At 43.5% G+C, this 19,437-nt stretch overlaps 1 protein-coding gene across 1 annotated transcript in view; it reads right to left on the reverse strand.

Annotated features, from left to right (window-relative positions):
* ASTN2 (astrotactin 2) overlaps positions 1-19,437 on the reverse strand; it is a 481,865-nt gene that overhangs the window by 51,357 nt on the left and 411,071 nt on the right. The window contains exons 17-18 of the mRNA XM_075260063.1: positions 13,812-13,945; positions 12,720-12,868 (exon numbers count right to left, since the gene is read on the reverse strand). Coding sequence (XP_075116164.1) covers positions 12,720-12,868; positions 13,812-13,945 — 283 coding nt within the window. The remainder of the gene's footprint in view (positions 1-12,719; positions 12,869-13,811; positions 13,946-19,437) is intronic.

The raw sequence follows: 19,437 nt of genomic DNA on the forward strand, positions 1-19,437 counted from the left end.
AGCCGTTTCATCAGGTTTATTGGGTTTGGTTAATGGGAGGGTCTGTTTTGTGTTTTGCTCCTTCTAATAAGAGGAAGGAAGTGAAAATGATAAAACCATATTGAGCTGTAATGCTGTTTGTATGATCTAATGAGCGGCCGGCGTTCCAGCAGCATATTATCATCATGCCCTCACTTCATGCAGTCATCATATTGTCTGCGCAGCTTCTCGTGCCCATTACATCAGCGGCGTACAAAGGCTTGTGTTACAGCCGGAGAGAGGGTGTTTGAAAGGAATCAAATAATGTTTAGTTAGTGGGATTTGTGTCCCTGAGCTATCAGACGCAGCGGGGGAAGGGAGATGGGGTAGACATTTATCATGTGCAGTTTGTTTTTTGGCGATCTCGCCCACGAAATATGTTGCAAATGATAACACACAAGGATGATAAATTTGTCACGTCTTAAAATATGTCTGGATAATTCTTACACCACCCACCTCCTGCTAGAATTGGACAAATTAAAAGTGATGAGTGTAGAAAAAGAAACAAAATCAATGAAAAAATTTAACGTAAATAAGATTTTACAAAAGTTCAGTAAAATATCCCAGGAAATTGATGCAGTTTTTAGTAATCTACCAGTAATCTCAGGCCTCGTTCACACAAACATAGTGTTTTTTAGTGTCGGCGAGCATTGATCTGCATGTCATCTACAATCACGGATCTCAAAAAAGAAAACACGTGTCTGTACTTTCAGACGGCAATTGCAGATCAAAAGTATGATAATGTGAACGAGGCTTTAGTAATCTATCAGTAATTTTAGGAATCTACCAGTAATCTACCAGTGTACTAGTAATTTTAGTAATCTACTGGCAATTTTAATAATCTAACAGTAATTTTAGGAATCTACTAGAGATAAGCGAATAGCATTTGACAAATAGTTTCGAATACCTCCGCTCCCATAGGAATGCATGTAAGCGGCCGAACACCAAGGGGTTAAGCGCCGGCCGCTAACATGCATTACTATGGGAGCGAAGAATTCGAATCTACTATTCGCTCAACACTAGAATCTACCAGTAATTAGAGATGAGCGAGTAGTATTCGAATACCACGCAGGAAAAATCCATTGAATTCAATGCAAAAACCTCCTCGTGCTCCTCGTCCTGCTACTTCCGGAACGTGGAGGATCCAAGGTGTCGAACTTTGGTTTCCATGGAAACCGGAACAACATTCCCGTTTTTTTCCCATAGACTGTAATAGGATTCGATATTCAAAAGAATACTACTCGCTCATCTCTACCAATAATCTTAGAATTCTACAAGTAATTGTAGGGGTCTACTAGTAATTTTAGGAATTTATCAGTAATTTTAGGATTCTACCAGTAACTTTAGTAATCTATCAGAAATTTTTGTAATCTATCAGTAATTTTTGTAATCTACCAGTAATTTTAGTAATCTACCATTAACTTTAGTAATTTATCAGAAATTTTAGTAATCTACCAGTAATCTTAGTATTCTACCAGTAATTTTAGGAATCTATCAGTAATTTTAGGGATCTATCAGAAATTTTAGTAATCCATGAGTTATCCTACTAATCTACCAGTAATCTTAGTAATGTATCGGTAATCTTAGTAATGTATCTGTAATCTTACTAATCTACCAGTAATTTTAGGAATCTACCAGTAATCTTTGTAATCTACCAGTAATGTTAGTAATTAGAGATGAGCGAACACTAAAATGTCCGAGGTTCAAAATGCGATTCGAACAGCCGCTCACTGTTCGACTGTTCGAACGGATTTCGAACCCCATTATAATGGGGGGAAATGCTCGTTTCAGAGGTACGCAAAATTCGATAACATTATACTTACCAAGTCCACGAGTGACGGTCGGGCTGGATTCCCCTTGAAGTCTTGGGCCGGCGCAGCGCCCCCGCGGCGTCTTCCGGCTTGAATTCACTCTGTCTAGGCATCGGGACCTAGGCAGAGCTGACTGCGCATGCGCGGTCGGCTCTGCCCGGCCCGATGCCTGAGCAGAGCAGACTGCGTATGCGAGGGAATGCCCGCGCATGCGCAGTCGGCTCTGCCTAGGCCGGATGCCTAGGCAGAGTGAATTCCAGCCGGAAGACGCCATGGGGACGCTGCACGGAGAAGACTTCTAAAGGTAAGAGAAGAACCAGCGTTGATTGGCAGAATGTATAGCACTCTGCCAATCAACGCTGGTTCTGCATCGAACCTTAAACTTCGAACAGCTAGTAGTGTTCGATCGAGTACGAGTATTTCGAATACCGTAGTATTCGATCGAACACCTACTCGATCAAACACTACTCGCTCATCTCTATTAGTAATCTAGCATTTATTCTATCTACCTATGAGCGGGTCATCCTGTTGCTCTACTTTATCATTAAATGCCATCACTACTAAGTCAATGGTTCTCTCCATCATGGTATTGGGTCAACCTGCCAACAAGTGTAAGACATTCATAAAATGTTCTTTTTATACCTTTGAAGTCCAAATATTAGTACAAAACAGGAAATTGAAAAAAATCTCTGAACTGAAATTCAAACACACTGAACTATTCCTCGATCTGTGTTTTTAAGTATCAAACTGAGAAAAGGAGATAAAAAAAATACAACAGTGATAAACTGGACACGACCTGAAAGCATAAAAACAGCGGCGGAGTCTTTAATCTACGGGCTGAGGTCATGGTAACACAGTGAGGTTGGAAGGCCATTCACCCCCTCCCATCAGTGAGACAGCTGTCAATTTAACATCCCAGAGGGAGGAATGGCCTTCTGGGCCTTATAATAGTAATCAGGCTAATGCAGGGATCAATCATCCAAATTATACTGGCAGCAAATTACAGGTTTCTAGAAAAAGGGGCAGCAAGATAATGCTAATGTACCATGCAAATCTAGAGCACTGAAAATGTGTACTGTCATAAGAATAAGTTCCTGTGATACAGGCGAAAACATTTCAGTAGGAGTCAGCCTCTCTGCAGACCAAATGCTTGCTCTGTACTATTAGGGAAGAACATGACATGAATGGTGATATATACTAATGGAAATCTAACCTGTAAACCCCGGGCAAAATTACTATTCCAGAAAACTCTGTGTCTTCTAAATTTTGTTCTGCCTAAATAGTCACTGCCTGGATGAAGTTGCTTTGCCCAACTCTAGTCCTCAGAAGGGAACAAGGCGACCAACTCCAGCAAACAGTCCACCATGAAAATGCAGAGCAGCAGTTCTTTCAGTTGGTAGGACATGGGTTTCGCCACTGCAACTAGTGACATTTTATAGGTTATGTCACTTAGGCGGGTTCACACCTGTGCCCGGTCTCCGCTTTCAGGTTTCCGTCTGCTGCCCGAGAAACTGGACAGGAGACGGAAACCATCAGGCAATTTTCAAACCCCTTCATTTGAAAGGGTTTGCAAAGTGTCCGCCATTGAGCATCTTCTGATCCCCGTGGCGAAACCGTTTTTTTCTTAACCGGACACAAAGTTGGACATGCAGGTCTTTGTGTCCGCTTTAAAAAAAAACATTTTTGCCACGGAGATCAGAAGACGCTCACGGGCAGACACTGAATGCCTGGGTTTCCATCTCCTGTTGGCAGAATACGGATACCCACAAAGCGGAGACTGGGCGCAGGTGTGAACCCGCCCTTACCGATCTGTGGAGGTTTTACCAATGGGACCCTCACCAATCCTTGAACAAAGAAAGCTTTGAAAGTATATCACTGACTGACTGGTTTCTATTCGTAACACTGCTTCTTAAGAAAACGTTTTATGCACGAGGTCCAATGTCACTACAGCAAATGTGAACATGACGATGTGAAATAATTTAGGCACAGCAACTTCAAACTTAGGTTGGCCATTCACATTACATGGCTCTTTTAGATATTGCTCTTGAATATCACACATACACATACTGTATACAAGTGACATGGCCAAGGATGCATGTTTTGTGAGTGAGGAGTAAGCTCCTGCTAGATACCAGCAAAATGGAAAATACTGCAAAAAAAACAACAATGCATTTTGGTTGTGTTTTTTCCCCCCACAGCATTTTGATATGTGGGGTCTCAGACTAACTCTAGTCACTGAATATAATTTGTAGCACAGAAGAGGAAAACTCCAAAAGGTGGTGCAGGACCCTAAAATTGAGCATTTGTGATAAAAAAACAAAAACAAAAAAAAACATAAGGGACCCCAAAATGACCCCTGACTAAGAATTCTAAATATCTAAAATTTTAAAATATAATACTACTTATAATAATATTAATAATTAGTGATGAGTGAATAGTATTCTCGCCGGCATAGGTATTAGAGATGAGCGAACACTGTTCGGATCAGCCGTTCCGAACAGCACGCTCCCATAGAAATGAATGGAAGCACCTGGCACGTACACTTTGCCGGCGGCCGGTCGCCGTGCCAGGTGCTTCCATTAATTTCTATGGGAGCGTGCTGTTCGGAACGGCTGAGCCGAACAGTGTTCGCTCATCTCTAATAGGTATGCGTGTAATCGGCCGGACACCGAGGGGTTAAATGCATCGAATATTCGAAGCGTTTAACCCCTTGGTGTTCGGCCGATTACAAGCATCCCTATGCCGGCGAGGTATTCGATCGAATACTACTCGCTCATCACTAATAATAATAATAATAATAATAATAAAAGTAAATTAAAAATAACAATAATAAAATAATGTTTTTTTAATGATTCAGATTTTTACAATTCCGCCACAACAGAGTACAGAAAATAACAGATTATTTACCGAAGGCTTGGATTTTCTTTATGCTGTAAGTATGATTGTGTATTGTAACTTCTACTTTAATATAAAACGATATCAATATCCGGCTCTAGATCAAGAAAGATTTTGATTGTTATAATACAAAAAAAAACACCTTTGCAGGCAAATCCATGCATGCTTATGTTGTATTTAAAATATTTCGATTTGTAGATTGAGGGTAAGGAAAGCCCCCTTGTGCGTTTGTTTGCCTTCATTAGGGGTGAGCACATGTGCCGCCTGCATACTGAGCAGTGCTAATAAGAGCGCACACAGGGCTGTATGTATGCTCTGCATCAGACGTGTTTGGCCATTATTGAAGGACCCCTTCCCCCTTCTGCTACTAATTCTCTCTGGCTCTGGTTTCACTTGGTGTCCTTAAGTGACTTTCTCCTTTCGTAAAACCCCCAGCGCTATGTTTGCTTTTTAAAACAGGGATGGAATGAGTCCCCTCAGACTGCGCCTGGCCTGAGAAGCTATGAAGGAAAGCTAGTCAGCAATTCTGTGTGTAACATGACCCCTCCCCACTGCTCTATCTCACAGGGGAGGTCCGGGGCTCTCTCTGTTTAAGGTAATAGAAAAAAAAGGGGACGGGGGCATGAATTGTGGATTTGTTACAGTGGGCATCCTTTATTATGCAGCATGGCACCATACCGTCCATTAAAAACCTCCAAACCTACAGATGACAAGTCTTAAGGCCGTTGGTCGTTCCTCAAAGACGCATGGCATTCTTTACACCTTGCAGCTATGCATGCAGCTTTTCTACCCTTTCCAGGTGCCTCCTCTTCTCTCCATGGCTAATATCTGAGCTGCTCTGGAAACACATAAACTGTGGAATAGAGATCAGATGGCAAGGAACAAAGTAGTAGTAGCTTTGATGGAATATCTGATGCAGGAGCCCCCTCTCTTGGCCACAGGTCTAACTGTCGGACCTAACCGTCAGGGACTGAAATACGCAACTACATGGACAAGTCACGGTTTACAGGATCACAATAATGTCATTCAGGAAAATAAAGTTTGTATAAAACGAAAATTGGAGCAGAAAAAAAAAAAAAAAGTTAAATCTTCATATCATCAGGGGTCGTCCAAATCCATGTTGGAACGTAAGAATCAACGTTTACTTTACCAATCCCGTGCCGATGTTTCCTGGGTCCCCCAATGGTCTTTATTCACAGAGAAGTGATCAGTTATACAGTGCAATACAATATCTATAGATGTCTGGGGACCCCAGGGGTTCTGGGGTGATTCCAACTCCGACCCCAGGGTTGCTCTTCTCCCATTTTCACCACTAGCAATGAGATGTGGGCTGGAAGACTATAGTAAGGCCGGCCCAAATAGTACTAGCAAGGAAAACGGGAAAGGAGGGAAGAAGTAGAGCAACCTTGGGGTCGAGTGCTGGTTCTATCCACATGCTCCAGGGTCGGGACCAGCCAGGAAACCATAGGTCCAGCATCTAAAAGCCCCCAAAGTAAGGAAAAAAATAAGAGAGAACCCCTGTAATATATAGGAATGCTGAGAGATTCTTTTGCACATTAATCCTGCTTCTAGCGGAGCCAATTCCATAATACGGGGTGCACGATTTTGCAGCACAGAGTGGCGATGTCTTTGTAGCGCGGAGTCTCAGATACTTCATGTGCTGCCACGACTCCCTTGTAGCCTTATTTTTGCTGCAAAACAATAACTCCTATAGGCTGACCCCACATAGCAGACCACAGCAAAAAAAAAAGAAAAACTAAATGAAAAAACGCAGTGGAAATGATTATTCCTGCAGTGCTTTTCACCAAAAGTCCGCATAGGTTTTCTCTGTGAACTATCTGCTTCAATTATAGCTATAGGGAAACCACCAGCATTTCCATAGGTATACCTGAATGCTGCAATTTCGCAGCATTTCCACTGCACATATTTTTTGCAACCTTCACTAGAATCCCATTCACATTGCAGAGGCTATAAAATGCTGCAGTTTTTGCAGCGATGTTTCCACCACACTGTTTCCACCATGCGGGGCCCCTGGCCTAAAGAATCTGCCTATGTTGCTTTAAGGGATCCACATTTTTAAAGTTTTTTATGGTGGCGGGGGGGCTACAATTCGGTGATTGTTTTTTGGGGGGGTTTGGTATTTTAATATTTAGGGTGGGTTCACACCTGCCCACTTTAGGCAATCCTGCTGGGTTTCCGTCTTCTGCCCCAAGAAACTAGACAGGGGATGGAAACCCGGCAGTCAATTTTCAAATCCATTCACTTGAATGGGTTTGCAAAGTGACCGCCCGTGAGCATCTTCTGCCTGTCCGCAGCGAAACAGTTTTTTTTTTTAACCAGGCACAAAGTTGGACATGCAAGTGAATGGATTTGAAAATTGACTGTCGGGTTTCCAACCCCTGTCCAGTTGCTCAGGGCAGAAGACAGAAACCTGCCGGATTGGCTAAAGCAGGCATGGGCGCAGGTGTGAACCCGCCCACACTCTGGAAAAAATGGCATGGTCGCTTTTTTTAACAATACAACATATCCATAGGTTTTGTTATTCTTTAACACTTTTGCAAAATTTTTGAAAAAAAAATCAAAAATTTAAATGAGGGGGCACAATATTCTGAATTTCTCTATAAATTTTTTGCAGAAGGAGTTGTGTAATGGGTTGTTTTTTTGCTATTAACTGTAGTTTTTTATTGGTATAATTTTGCAGTACGTATGCCTTTTGGTCACATTCCATTTTTGAGGGGGAGGGGGTTGATGTGACCAAAAAACAACATTTTCGGCACTGTGTTTTTTTGGTTTTTTTTAAAGGTGTTCAAAATACAAAAAAAAAAAATATCTTAAGTCTAAAATATTACTCGTGAGGCAATACCACATATGGGTTTTCTGGGGGGTTTATTAATTTTGTATGAAAAATGGAAAGGGTTTTTAAAAAAAAAAAATTAGGTTTTTGTTTATTTTTTTAAAATGTTTTCACACATTCAAATTTTAGTCCCATCAAGAGACTTGTACAATATACTGCTATATTTTTAACACCAAGTAATCCCAGAAGCTATACATTATTGGGGAGAAGTACATATATTGCTAGGAACAAAACTCTATTAAGAATATAAACAAGGAAATATAAGGCGTGTACTATACAATTTTGTATAATTTATTTTTTTTTTTTTTTTAATTTACATCTTTAAAATGCTATACACACAATATTTAGAAGGATTCTAGCACGAGGGTAGGGGGTGGGGAAGCTGTCTTTAAATGAAGAAATTGAATAATGTGGAGAAATGGTTCATTTTCTTGGAGTACAGGGGAAGGGGCTCATTGTCTTGGAGTACAGGGGAAGGGGCTCATTTTCTAAAAGTACAGGGGAAGGGGCTCATTTGTTTTTCAAAAAGGTAATCTAATAGATGATAATTTATTTTCATCCCTTGACATATAATGAGAATCATCAGCTGAAATTAGTGCCTGTGACACCTGTACTCACACTGATGTGACTGACGCTTGTGCTCTCACACTGATGTGACTGACACTTGTGCTCTCACACTGATGTGACTGACACTTGTACTCTCACACTGATGTGACTGACACCTGTACTCTCGCACTGATGTGACTGACGCTTGTGCTCTCACACTGATGTGACTGACACCTGTACTCTCACACTGATGTGACTGACACTTGTACTCTCACACTGATGTGACTGACGCCTGTACTCTCACACTGATGTGACTGACACCTGTACTCTCACACTGATGTGACTGACGCCTGTACTCTCACACTGATGTGACTGACGCCTTTACTCTCACACTGATGTGACTGACGCTTGTGCTCTCACACTGATGTGACTGACACCTGTACTCTCACACTGATGTGACTGACACTTGTGCTCTCACACTGATGTGACTGACACTTGTACTCTCACACTGATGTGACTGACACCTGTACTCTCACACTGATGTGACTGACGCTTGTGCTCTCACACTGATGTGACTGACGCTTGTGCTCTCACACTGATGTGACTGACACCTGTACTCTCACACTGATGTGACTGACACCTGTACTCTCACACTGATGTGACTAACTGACACCTGTACTCTCACACTGATGTGACTGACACCTGTACTCTCACACTGATGTGACTGACGCTTGTGCTCTCACACTGATGTGACTGACGCTTGTGCTCTCACACTGATGTGACTGACACCTGTACTCTCACACTGATGTGACTGACGCCTGTACTCTCACACTGATGTGACTGACACCTGTACTCTCACACTGATGTGACTGACGCCTGTACTCTCACACTGATGTGACTGACGCTTGTGCTCTCGCACTGATGTGACTGATGCTTGTGCTCTCGCACTGATGTGACTGACACCTGTACTCTCACACTGATGTGACTGACGCTTGTGCTCTCGCACTGATGTGACTGATGCTTGTGCTCTCGCACTGATGTGACTGACACCTGTACTCTCACACTGATGTGACTGACGCTTGTGCTCTCGCACTGATGTGACTGACGCTTGTGCTCTCACACCGATGTGACTGACTCTTGTACTCTCACACCGATGTGACTGACGCTTGTGCTCTCGCACTGATGTGACTGACGCTTGTGCTCTCGCACTGATGTGACTGACGCTTGTGCTCTCGCACTGATGTGACTGACGCTTGTGCTCTCGCACTGATGTGACTGACGCTTGTGCTCTCACACTAATGAATGTGATATAAAAACAGTCAGGACGCTGCTGAGCACTTAGGGAAAAATGATAAGTTTTCTAACTTTGGTGTCATTTGCAAAAACAAGAAAATTGCTCTTTTATTGCTAATTTTATTAGATAATAATGTCAGCAATGGTATCAAAAGCTCTAGAAGCGGATTAGATTAAGAATATGTTCCTGTCTTTGGAAAATGATCCTCTCATACATAGTCATTTTCAATAAGGAGATGCCAATGTCTTCCAGGTGAGGTCACAAATGACGTTGCTTCCGACATGTCGCTCTCTGCATGCGGCATAGCATTTATTAATCCAGAATCCTCACATTGCTTCTCTTCTATAACCTCCGTGACCACAATTTTACTTCACGGCCTATTTCCCCATGACCATCCATTCTCCTCTGTTTTTATATACTGTTGCTGCATCAAGCTATTTTATTTGTAGCTACTATTGGTACAATATTGTAAGCTGTATACGGGAGATTCACAGTTTGTGGGTCTTTCGACCACTATGTGGTTTTTAAAGCTGTATCACTATACCTTGTTAGTTTCCGATGTAACATACCACATAACAATGAAAAGATATTTTGTAATAAAACATTGTTCCCCTTCACTGTTTGTTACAGAGAAAATCCATATTATCATTAAATCATCAGCAATCTTGGAACTTGACAGAGGCAACAAGTCCCCACAATAGCAGTCCTACAAGGTGTGATGTGGAAGCGGATGCAGTAATGGAAGAAACCTTCCGCGTGGGCTCTGGCGCACATTCCTTTAAATTTTTGTTACCCAATTACCCCCTTCTATTAAGAGGTGGATATTCCTTTTATAGGTATAAATAGATTGTTATTAGTAGTAAATGACGCATTCCTTCAAACGGCTGATCGGTAGGGTGACAGGTATCGGACCCCACCAATCTAAAACTGATGACCTATCATAAACACGGGTCATGAATATCTCAGTCTCTTAATACCTCTTGAATTGGACAGATTCATGTATTAGTGGAATTATATATTTGCACTAATCAGTGGCGTAACTAGGAATGGCGGGGCCCCGTGGCGAACTTTTGACATGGGGCCCCCCTCCCCAAACCGATGCCGAAGACCTCGACTGACCCCCTCCTCCGCACTCTATTATGTCCCTTAGTAAGCCCTGCACACAGTATTATCCCCAATAGTGTCCCCTGCACACACAGTATTAACCCCTATAGTGTCCAATGCACACAGTATTAACCCTTATAGTGTCCCCTGCACACACAGTATTATCCCAATAGTGTCCCCTGCACACACAGTATTATCCCTATAGTGTCCCCTGCACACACAGTATTATCCCAATAGTGTCCCCTGCACACATAGTATTAACCCCTATAGTGTCCCCTGCACACACAGTATTATCCCAATAGTGTCCCCTGCACACACAGTATTAACCCCTATAGTGTCCAATGCACACAGTATTAACCCTTATAGTGTCCCCTGCACACACAGTATTATCCCAATAGTGTCCCCTGCACACACAGTATTATCCCAATAGTGTCCCCTGCACACACAGTATTATCCCAATAGTGTCCCCTGCACACACAGTATTATCCCTATAGTGTCCCCTGCACACACAGTATTATCCCAATAGTGTCCCCTGCACACATAGTATTAACCCCTATAGTGTCCCCTGCACACACAGTATTATCCCAATAGTGTCCCCTGCACACACAGTATTAACCCCTATAGTGTCCAATGCACACAGTATTAACCCTTATAGTGTCCCCTGCACACACAGTATTATCCCAATAGTGTCCCCTGCACACACAGTATTATCCCAATAGTGTCCCCTGCACACACAGTATTATCCCAATAGTGTCCCCTGCACACACAGTATTAACCCCTATAGTGTCCCCTGCACACACAGTATTATCCCCAATAGTGTCCCCTGCACACACAGTATTAACCCCTATAGTGTCCAATGCACACAGTATTATCCCCTATAGTGTCCAATGCACACAGTATTAACCCCTATAGTGTCCAATGCACACAGTATTAACCCCTATAGTGTCCAATGCACACAGTATTAACCCCTATAGTGTCCAATGCACACAGTATTAACCCCTATAGTGTCCAATGCACACAGTATTAACCCCTATAGTGTCCCCTGCACACACAGTATTAACCCCTATAGTGTCCAATGCACACACAGTATTAACCCCTATAGTGTCCAATGCACACACAGTATTAACCCCTATAGTGTCCAATGCACACAGTATTATTAACCCCTATAGTGTCCAATGCACACACAGTATTAACCCCTATAGTGGCCCCTGCACACAGTATTAACCCCTATAGTGTCCCCTACACACAGTATTATCCCCAATAGTGTCCCCATATGTCCCACTGTGGACACCTATAAACATTTATTATACTCTGGGGTCTGAAAAGACCCCAGAGTATAATAATCGGAGACCCGGGGGATTAAAACCATTAAAAGAACAGAGACAGTTGCTTACCTGTTCCTGTCGGCTGCAATCTTGTCCAGCTTTAATGACGTCAGGCGTCACATGACCCGGGAAGCAGGCCTGGGTCATGTGACGTCAGAGACGTCAGACACAAATGACGGAGGCCTGGCAGGATCGTGGAGAGGTAAGTAACACTGTTTTTTATGTTACCTTACCTCTCCGGTCCGCCGATCATTATACTCGGGGGTCTGCAAAGACCCCCAAGTATAATGATAGCCTCTGTGGGCCCCGCGGTGTCACTTGCCGATCCCGGCCCAGCCAGGAGCGGCAAGTGAATAGGGCCCGTAACGGACTTAAAAAAAAAAAAACCGCAGCGGTAGCGGCTGTCACCGGGCCCCCTAATGGCCCGGGCCCTGTGGCAGCTGCTACTGCTGCTACCACGGTAGTTACGCCCCTGGCACTAATATAATTCTATTGCCACAGTTCTTTCATTTGCCCAGTGAGTTAATATGAACTAAGGTTTTAGATCCCAAGTCACATGGATGTTTTTGTTTTTTTAATGCACAACAAAACAATACAGTGGTTATGTATTATCACTAGGGTTGAGCGATCAGGATCGGAAAAGATCGGATTGCGATCAAGTAAATTTCACGATCACAATCGGAATTCCGACCCGATCTTTTCCAGCGGGATCGAGATCGGAGATTATCTCAAGATCAGCTCAACCCTAAAAGTAACTTTTCCCATAGAGAAGCATTGACTAGGGTTGAGGATCGGGATCGGAAAAGATGCAATTCTAATTAAGAAAAAAAAATAGAAATGATAGTAACTTGTAGAATTTCTATCGGCCTTACCTGTGTATAGCTCTGTATCTGTGTATTCATCCACTTTCTTATGATGGAGAATATAATCCGAAACTTTGGTCCCTATAGCAGCTTGGACATCCAGCCATTCAAGAGCAACCACAGTGCTAGAAGGTTCCATGTTGGGAGACAGACGAAACCTGCCACAAAGAAAAAAAAACAAAAACCTCATAACCATGTAGAAACTGACAGCGCACATAATAATGGATTCAAGTAAGATAAACTGTTTGGCAAAATATAGCTAATAGGTTTATAGGTTCTCTTCTGTATATTGACTGAATTAACTCTGCCAAATCATAGATGGGTTAAAATTATAAAAAGGACTGGTACCCGTATGTTGAAAAAAGATAATGATCTATCAGTTGCAGTTCCTCCCGGGCACCATCCAAAAGGTGGTGAGCAAACATAGACTACAAAGGGGGCAAAAACTGGGAATAGAAGGAGCGCTACTGAGTGAAGAGTGAGTCCAAGGGTTAATTGGTAACGTCAATTTATTGGTTCCAATGACAGAAGATAAAATGATAGGCTACGTGTTTCGACGCGGAATACACATTGGCCTGAAGAAGACTTGACCAGCGTCGAAATGTGTAGCCTATCATTTTATCTTCTGTCATTGGAACCAATAAAATGACGTTACCAATTAACCCTTGGACTCACTCTTCACTCAGTAGCGCTCCCTCTATTCCTGTTTTTTACCCCCTTTGTATTCTAAGTAATAGATGGAGTTGCCACATCAAAGGATGCACCATCCTGCACATGAGGAGCTATACAAACACGTCAGGGGCGGGGTATCGCTCCCAGAGGAGTCACTTTTAGGTTGCAGAAATGCAGCTTTTTCGTTGCAGATTTTACCAAAGCCAAGAATGGCTATAAAAGGAATGGGACATATAGAGGAAGTTCTTGTACTTATACCTTCTGCTCAATTCACTCCTGGCTTTGGCTCAAAAAACTGCAACAAAATCTACAACAAAATAAGCTGCAATGTCATTGGCAAGCATGGTGTTGGCCTAGTACCCTCCATCTATTAATGAGTTAATGAGTTGGGCTTGTTACAGTTTCTACAATCTGTGAATCATAACTTACACAGGTGGTGGTAGGGGACTGCAGTTTGGTAATCCATTCTCATCAAAAGCAGTTAGATCACATCGGCACCAATCTTCAATGACTTCCCCCTTTCCAGAACACCAATATAAGCTCATGAATGCATTTTTAAGCACCTGCAAAAAGGATTACATTAGTTACAATAAAATGCTCGCATGGTTTTAGAAAATCCATTTCTCATAATAAGGCGTTCTAAGTTACTAGTGCTGGTAAGTCCTGATATATAGAACGTATCAATAAGCAAAAGCCGGAAGCAGCTAGAAAGAGACCCGCTCTGCTGGAAGACCACTGTCAGGGTCTGGGGTTACTAGGTGGGGTGGCATAGACACAAAAGTCCAGTTTCTTTAGTCCAAAACAAAGGTGGATTTTTATTTTCACTCAAAAATATAGTGCAGCAACAAAAGGAAACAATACAAAAATAAATCCCTGCCTGGCTAGGCTCTAACTAAACATAGAATAGGTTACCTCACCTAGAATAACAGAAATCCAAAGCTAGTGGAATCATTCAGGACACAGCTCCAAAAAATACGACCTCTCTGTTGGCTCTCCAGCCAAGCTCTCCCCAAAGTCTGCTGCTGGAGCAGGCTTCGTAAGCTCCCTTGATGATCAGACTCTCTGCAGCTGAGTCGCTGCTGGAACATCCCGAAAGTGTGGACTGGAGGAGGGTGGAATGACAGGTCCCACTGCCAACCTACCTGTCATTCCTAAAAATCCAGCTCAGTTACCGGAACTTTGAAATAATCCTCAGCAGACAATAGTTATCTGCTGAGAAACATTCTTTCTGGAGTTTTCTCATCTCACCCACCTTAGTAGTCTGGGTGAGATGTACATCCCCTCCATTAACTGACCAGCCATCAGCTTACACCACCCATCAGCTGCAAAACCCTCTCAGACAAGGATAGATGCATACTTGTGTTGATCCATCGTGCCTTCCACAATGATGAGTGCACCCAGACGGCTGATGACACGCGCCTTTTGCGATTGGTTATTTAACGTTGACGTCAAAAGTAGGCGGTGGTCACATTAATATGACTGGTCTGTGTACATTGCTTGCAAAATGGACATGATTTTGGCTAATCCCATCCACACACTGCAGAAAAAAAATGTGTTTTTGAAAATCTCAACATGTCAATTATACCTGCAGGAACGCTGGCATTTACCATACAGGGGCAGAAAGTCCACAGAGGAAACCTCTGTGAAATCGTAATGAAAAATGCTGCAGAAAAAAACACAGAAATGCAGCAGTTTTTTGTTGCAAATTTTGCGGCTACCTTTACATTTTCCAAAGATTAAATTAAAATGGGAACAGATGGAGGGGGGGATGACATTAAATTGTGGGCAACTGGAGGAGGACATTAAACTGTGGGAGGTAGCTGGAAGGGGACAGGTCTGCCTCTAGTTGCCACCAGTTTAATATCCCCACAATTTAATGTCAACCTCCAGTGGCCCACAGTTTAATGCTCCCCTCCAGCTGCTCCAGTTTAATGTCCCCCTCTAGTTTCCACCAGTGTAAACTGGGGCATGAGGAGAGGGATTTAATACTGTGGGGCAATTGGAGGAGAACATTATAATGTGGGTGCATATAATTTTAGGATGGCTGCAGGAACATTTTACTGTGTGGGGGCACATGGAAAAATTGATTAGAATGGGCGGAGTCAACGTAGAAGTGGGTGGGGCTATAATTGTCATGGCTCGCACAGCACATCGGACATTTTGTCCCTCTCTCTGTCTTTTGAAAGTTCGGAGGTATGCCATAGGTTATGCTGAAAGCAGGACTTGGTGTTTCCATCACACTGGGACAGGAAAAGCTTACTATATTATGCGTTTTTCTGCACCTTTTGGGACTGCCAGGGCTTCGTTCTGTGTATAGTTTTAGTGGTAGGCTGCGAGTGAGGAAAGAGGTAGCAGTCTGGGAGTCAGGCCAGTGGTAGGCCTGGAAGCGTCCCAAAAAACAGCAGAGTGAACTGAAGCAAAGGCCTTGAGCAGCAGGTCCTGTGTGAGCTTGGCATGCACTTGCTGTATGAATAGGAACACTGCTGGGCTTCTGCAGGCCTTGCGATTCCAACACTGTTAGATAAGGCCAATAGTAGTGTTTGATGAAGCTGCTGTAAAACTACTGCTAAACTGCTATGAAGTCATTTGGTAAGTGAAACGACTTCAAGTAAAGTGCCTGGTGACAGCGAGTCCTGCGAGTCTCTGTATGCCTATTCAGGAACAACATAGAAAGTAGCACAGAGTGTGAGCGGGGCATTAGCTGCCATGATCCTTAGTTGACATAACAATTGGAGGCAATTGTAAGATTTGGGTGTTCATCTGTTACAGGGCTTTAATGAGGTTGCACCAAATTCTAAAACTTCAGGGTCCTACACAAAAAGCTGCATGTCCAACCATTGAAGCATTTACTGTATCTACTGTCTGACAATACCATCTGAGTGAAGCAAGAGCTTTTGTGCTAGAGCTGCTCCTTCATTCACTTTTTCCAGTGGTCAGACATCCAGGTGAAATATGTAAAACTTGGTACAACCGTTTTGAAGAGAACTTGTTCCTAGGACACACACATTTCGGCTGGATTGACATCTGCATTGGAGACTCCACTGCAGATACTGCTTAAAATCGGTGGAGAGAACTCTGCAGTGGAATCCCATATGGACCCCATTATAGTCTACTGGGTCTGTGAGATTCCGCAGGTAACCATTTTTTAAGCAGACAGGTTCTCGGTCTTTTGGGTCTCTATGTGGACCAGAAAAATGGAGACCCATATGCTAGTGTGAGCCTAGCATATAGAGGTTGTCCCTGGGTCCTCAGGGAAATTTCTCTCTTTGTTTTACTCCACATTGGTTCATAGTGGGGAAAACCAAAGTGGGTCATCACTCCCTGTAATGTCCACATGCCTTAATGGGGAAAAATAAACCGGTTTGTTGTTAGGATTGGGTCCCGCAGGTTGCTCTCCCAGCGCACAGCGCCACCTGTGGGTCAGGCTAAGTCCAGCTTTCGCCCTACTGAGCGTGCTCAGACTTTTGGAGCCGCTCACAAGCTGTGTCATTTCTCCCCTACTGAGCATGAGCAGTGAGGTCATGACCACCGCCCCTATTGGGCGAGGTCTTCCCTTTAAATAGTGTGAGCCGACACCCACTCACACTTTGTCTAAAGATTGATTGAATGTCCCTAAAGTCCACGGAAGCTTGTTTAATGACAGTAGTTTGCAGGGATAGGCTCCAGCATTGCAGGCAGGTTGTCAGACTAGGCCTCTGTGTGGGGTTCCTCTGCTTCGTTCTGGGTGCTGTTAGTTAGGACCTGTAAACCCTGAACTGTAAGCGCTACACCAGGGCTAGGAGCGGTAGAGACTGTTCCAGCCTGAGGAGCTGCAGCAGGTTTGGTCTCTGAGAAAGCCTTATTTAGACTGCCATACCTCATTGGTAACTCCTAGCTGTACGCAGGAGCATGTTAAAACTTCCGTGGTGGCTTCTAGCTGTTGCAGAAGCGCTCGTAGCTGTGTGCACGAGCACCCCTAGCTGTTGCAGGGGCATGTGTGTTTGAGGACTCCTAGCTGTGTGCAGGAGCATGCAAACTCCCTTGGTAACTCCTAGCTGTGCAGGGGTAAGTGTGTTTGCTGACCTGGGGTGAGTGTTAACCCTTGGCAGCCTTGTTTGTTTCAGCAGTATTGGTGTACCTGGCCAGTGAGCTTAACTGGTAGGGTTTAATTGCACCCTGTTCACATTGAGTATCGCACCACACCACTGTCACTGCAGTTTTTCACATTGAGTACTGTGCCGCACCTCGGTTAGTGTGTGTTGAACTCTGTTCACATTTAGTTCAGACATACAGCCGCCCATATGGGCCTGTGGACCTCGCTGCAGTGTCTTGCAGCCCAGAGGTTCTGTTGTTCAAAAACATATTTATATATATATACACTGAACCATAACATTTGTTGAGGCTCCACGTAGTAGAAAATAAGCTTTTTTTGTTGTAGATTTTCTGCAGTTTTTTAAGCCAAACCCAGGAGTGGCTACAAAAGGAATGGGCAATATATAGGAAGTTCTTATACTTCTACACTCCTGACTTTGGCTCAAAAAATCACAGCAAAAACTGCAACAACAATAAAAAAAAAATCTGCTTTTCCACAATGCGGAGTCTAACAGTAAAGATACCAGATCACTATGCTATCACACACACTCTCTTGTTCCTTTGATATGTTCTGAATCAGCAGTTCCTCTTTCACACTATGGGTCAAATCGCTCTAAGATTTCATCAGGTTATATCAGCCTCCACCCTCCCTTCCCTGCTCTGATCCTGACCCTATGGCGCCTCACTGGCAGTAGGCCCAGCTTTCCCATTTTTATACTACTCTCATAGGGTATTGTTGCATTTTGAACGATTGTGTCTTTCACCTAGTGCTTGCACTCACTGTCTCGCTTATCTATGGCATGCTCATGGATTCCACCAACCGTCTAACAGTATTCTCAAGTAGTTGGGAAAGTGAACTGGAGGTCTTGATCCTGCCAGGCGCGTGGTCCTCGGCTTTCCAGGATTGCCATAACTCCCTATATCTTGCAAGGTGCACAAAACAAAGTATAAGATCCTCTGCCACTGGTACGGAGTCCCTTCTGTTCTTCATGAGATCTACGCTTCCACCCTCCACCTGGAGATGCAATGCCGGCCGGGGTTCGATGACACACATCTGGTGGGGATGTGCAATCCTACGCCCCTTTTGGTCAGATGTCAGTTGTATTATTCAGATGGTTACTGGCATTGCTTTGGAAGATGACCCTGCTCCTCGCTATCTTCCCATGTAAGTTTAAGAAGTATACCTGTAAGCTGTTCGGCTTCCTATTAGTAGCAGGGAGGTCCGTTATCCCTAAACTATGGAAATCCCTGACTCCCCCATTCTGCTGTCTTGGCTTCAGGAGGTTTTATGCATACGCAGCATGGAAAATTTGGTAGCGGAATTGAACTCAGATGATAGAGCCCACCAGCCATGTGGCTCGTGTGGAATCACGTTTACTATTCTGCTGATCTCCATTATGCCTTCCCTTCTGTGTCCTCCTGATTATCCCTCCCCACCCGCTCTTCTAATTTGACATAATGACGGACAGCTCGCAGGTTGCTTTTGGTGAGATAGCCGGGCTTTGATTTGGTAACCTTCAATGGTCTCCATGAAATGAATGGAGTGGACCGCGCTGATCAACCAGTTGCCCCAAAACTCCCAGAAATCAGCAATTCAGCCTTAGCTGTAGTGGATGAAATACTAAGTGCCATGTTTTTATATGTTATGTGAAATACTGTATGTATGTACAACACTGCGATCATGAACTACTACATAAACCTGGTGTACCTACAGAGATCAATCTAGATCACCTGCCAACGCTATTACAAGGAAAAACCTAGGTGAAGTGAAGTTTATACTCCCATTACAATACTTACCATCTGCTTTGGGCTTTAAAATGCAAAAATAATTTCTCATCTGTAATATGTAACAAAATTCCACATCTAAGGTACAAGTATACACAAACTGCAGTTTTTACAGGAGACAAGGGCCCAGTAGGACAACAAATGGAAACCAGTGATGGGCAAAAGCACACAGGGGACAGATGTGTAAGCGTTTTCTTAA

The sequence above is a fragment of the Leptodactylus fuscus genome, chromosome 11 (genome assembly GCF_031893055.1).
Source record: "Leptodactylus fuscus isolate aLepFus1 chromosome 11, aLepFus1.hap2, whole genome shotgun sequence".
Lineage (NCBI taxonomy): Eukaryota > Metazoa > Chordata > Amphibia > Anura > Leptodactylidae > Leptodactylus > Leptodactylus fuscus.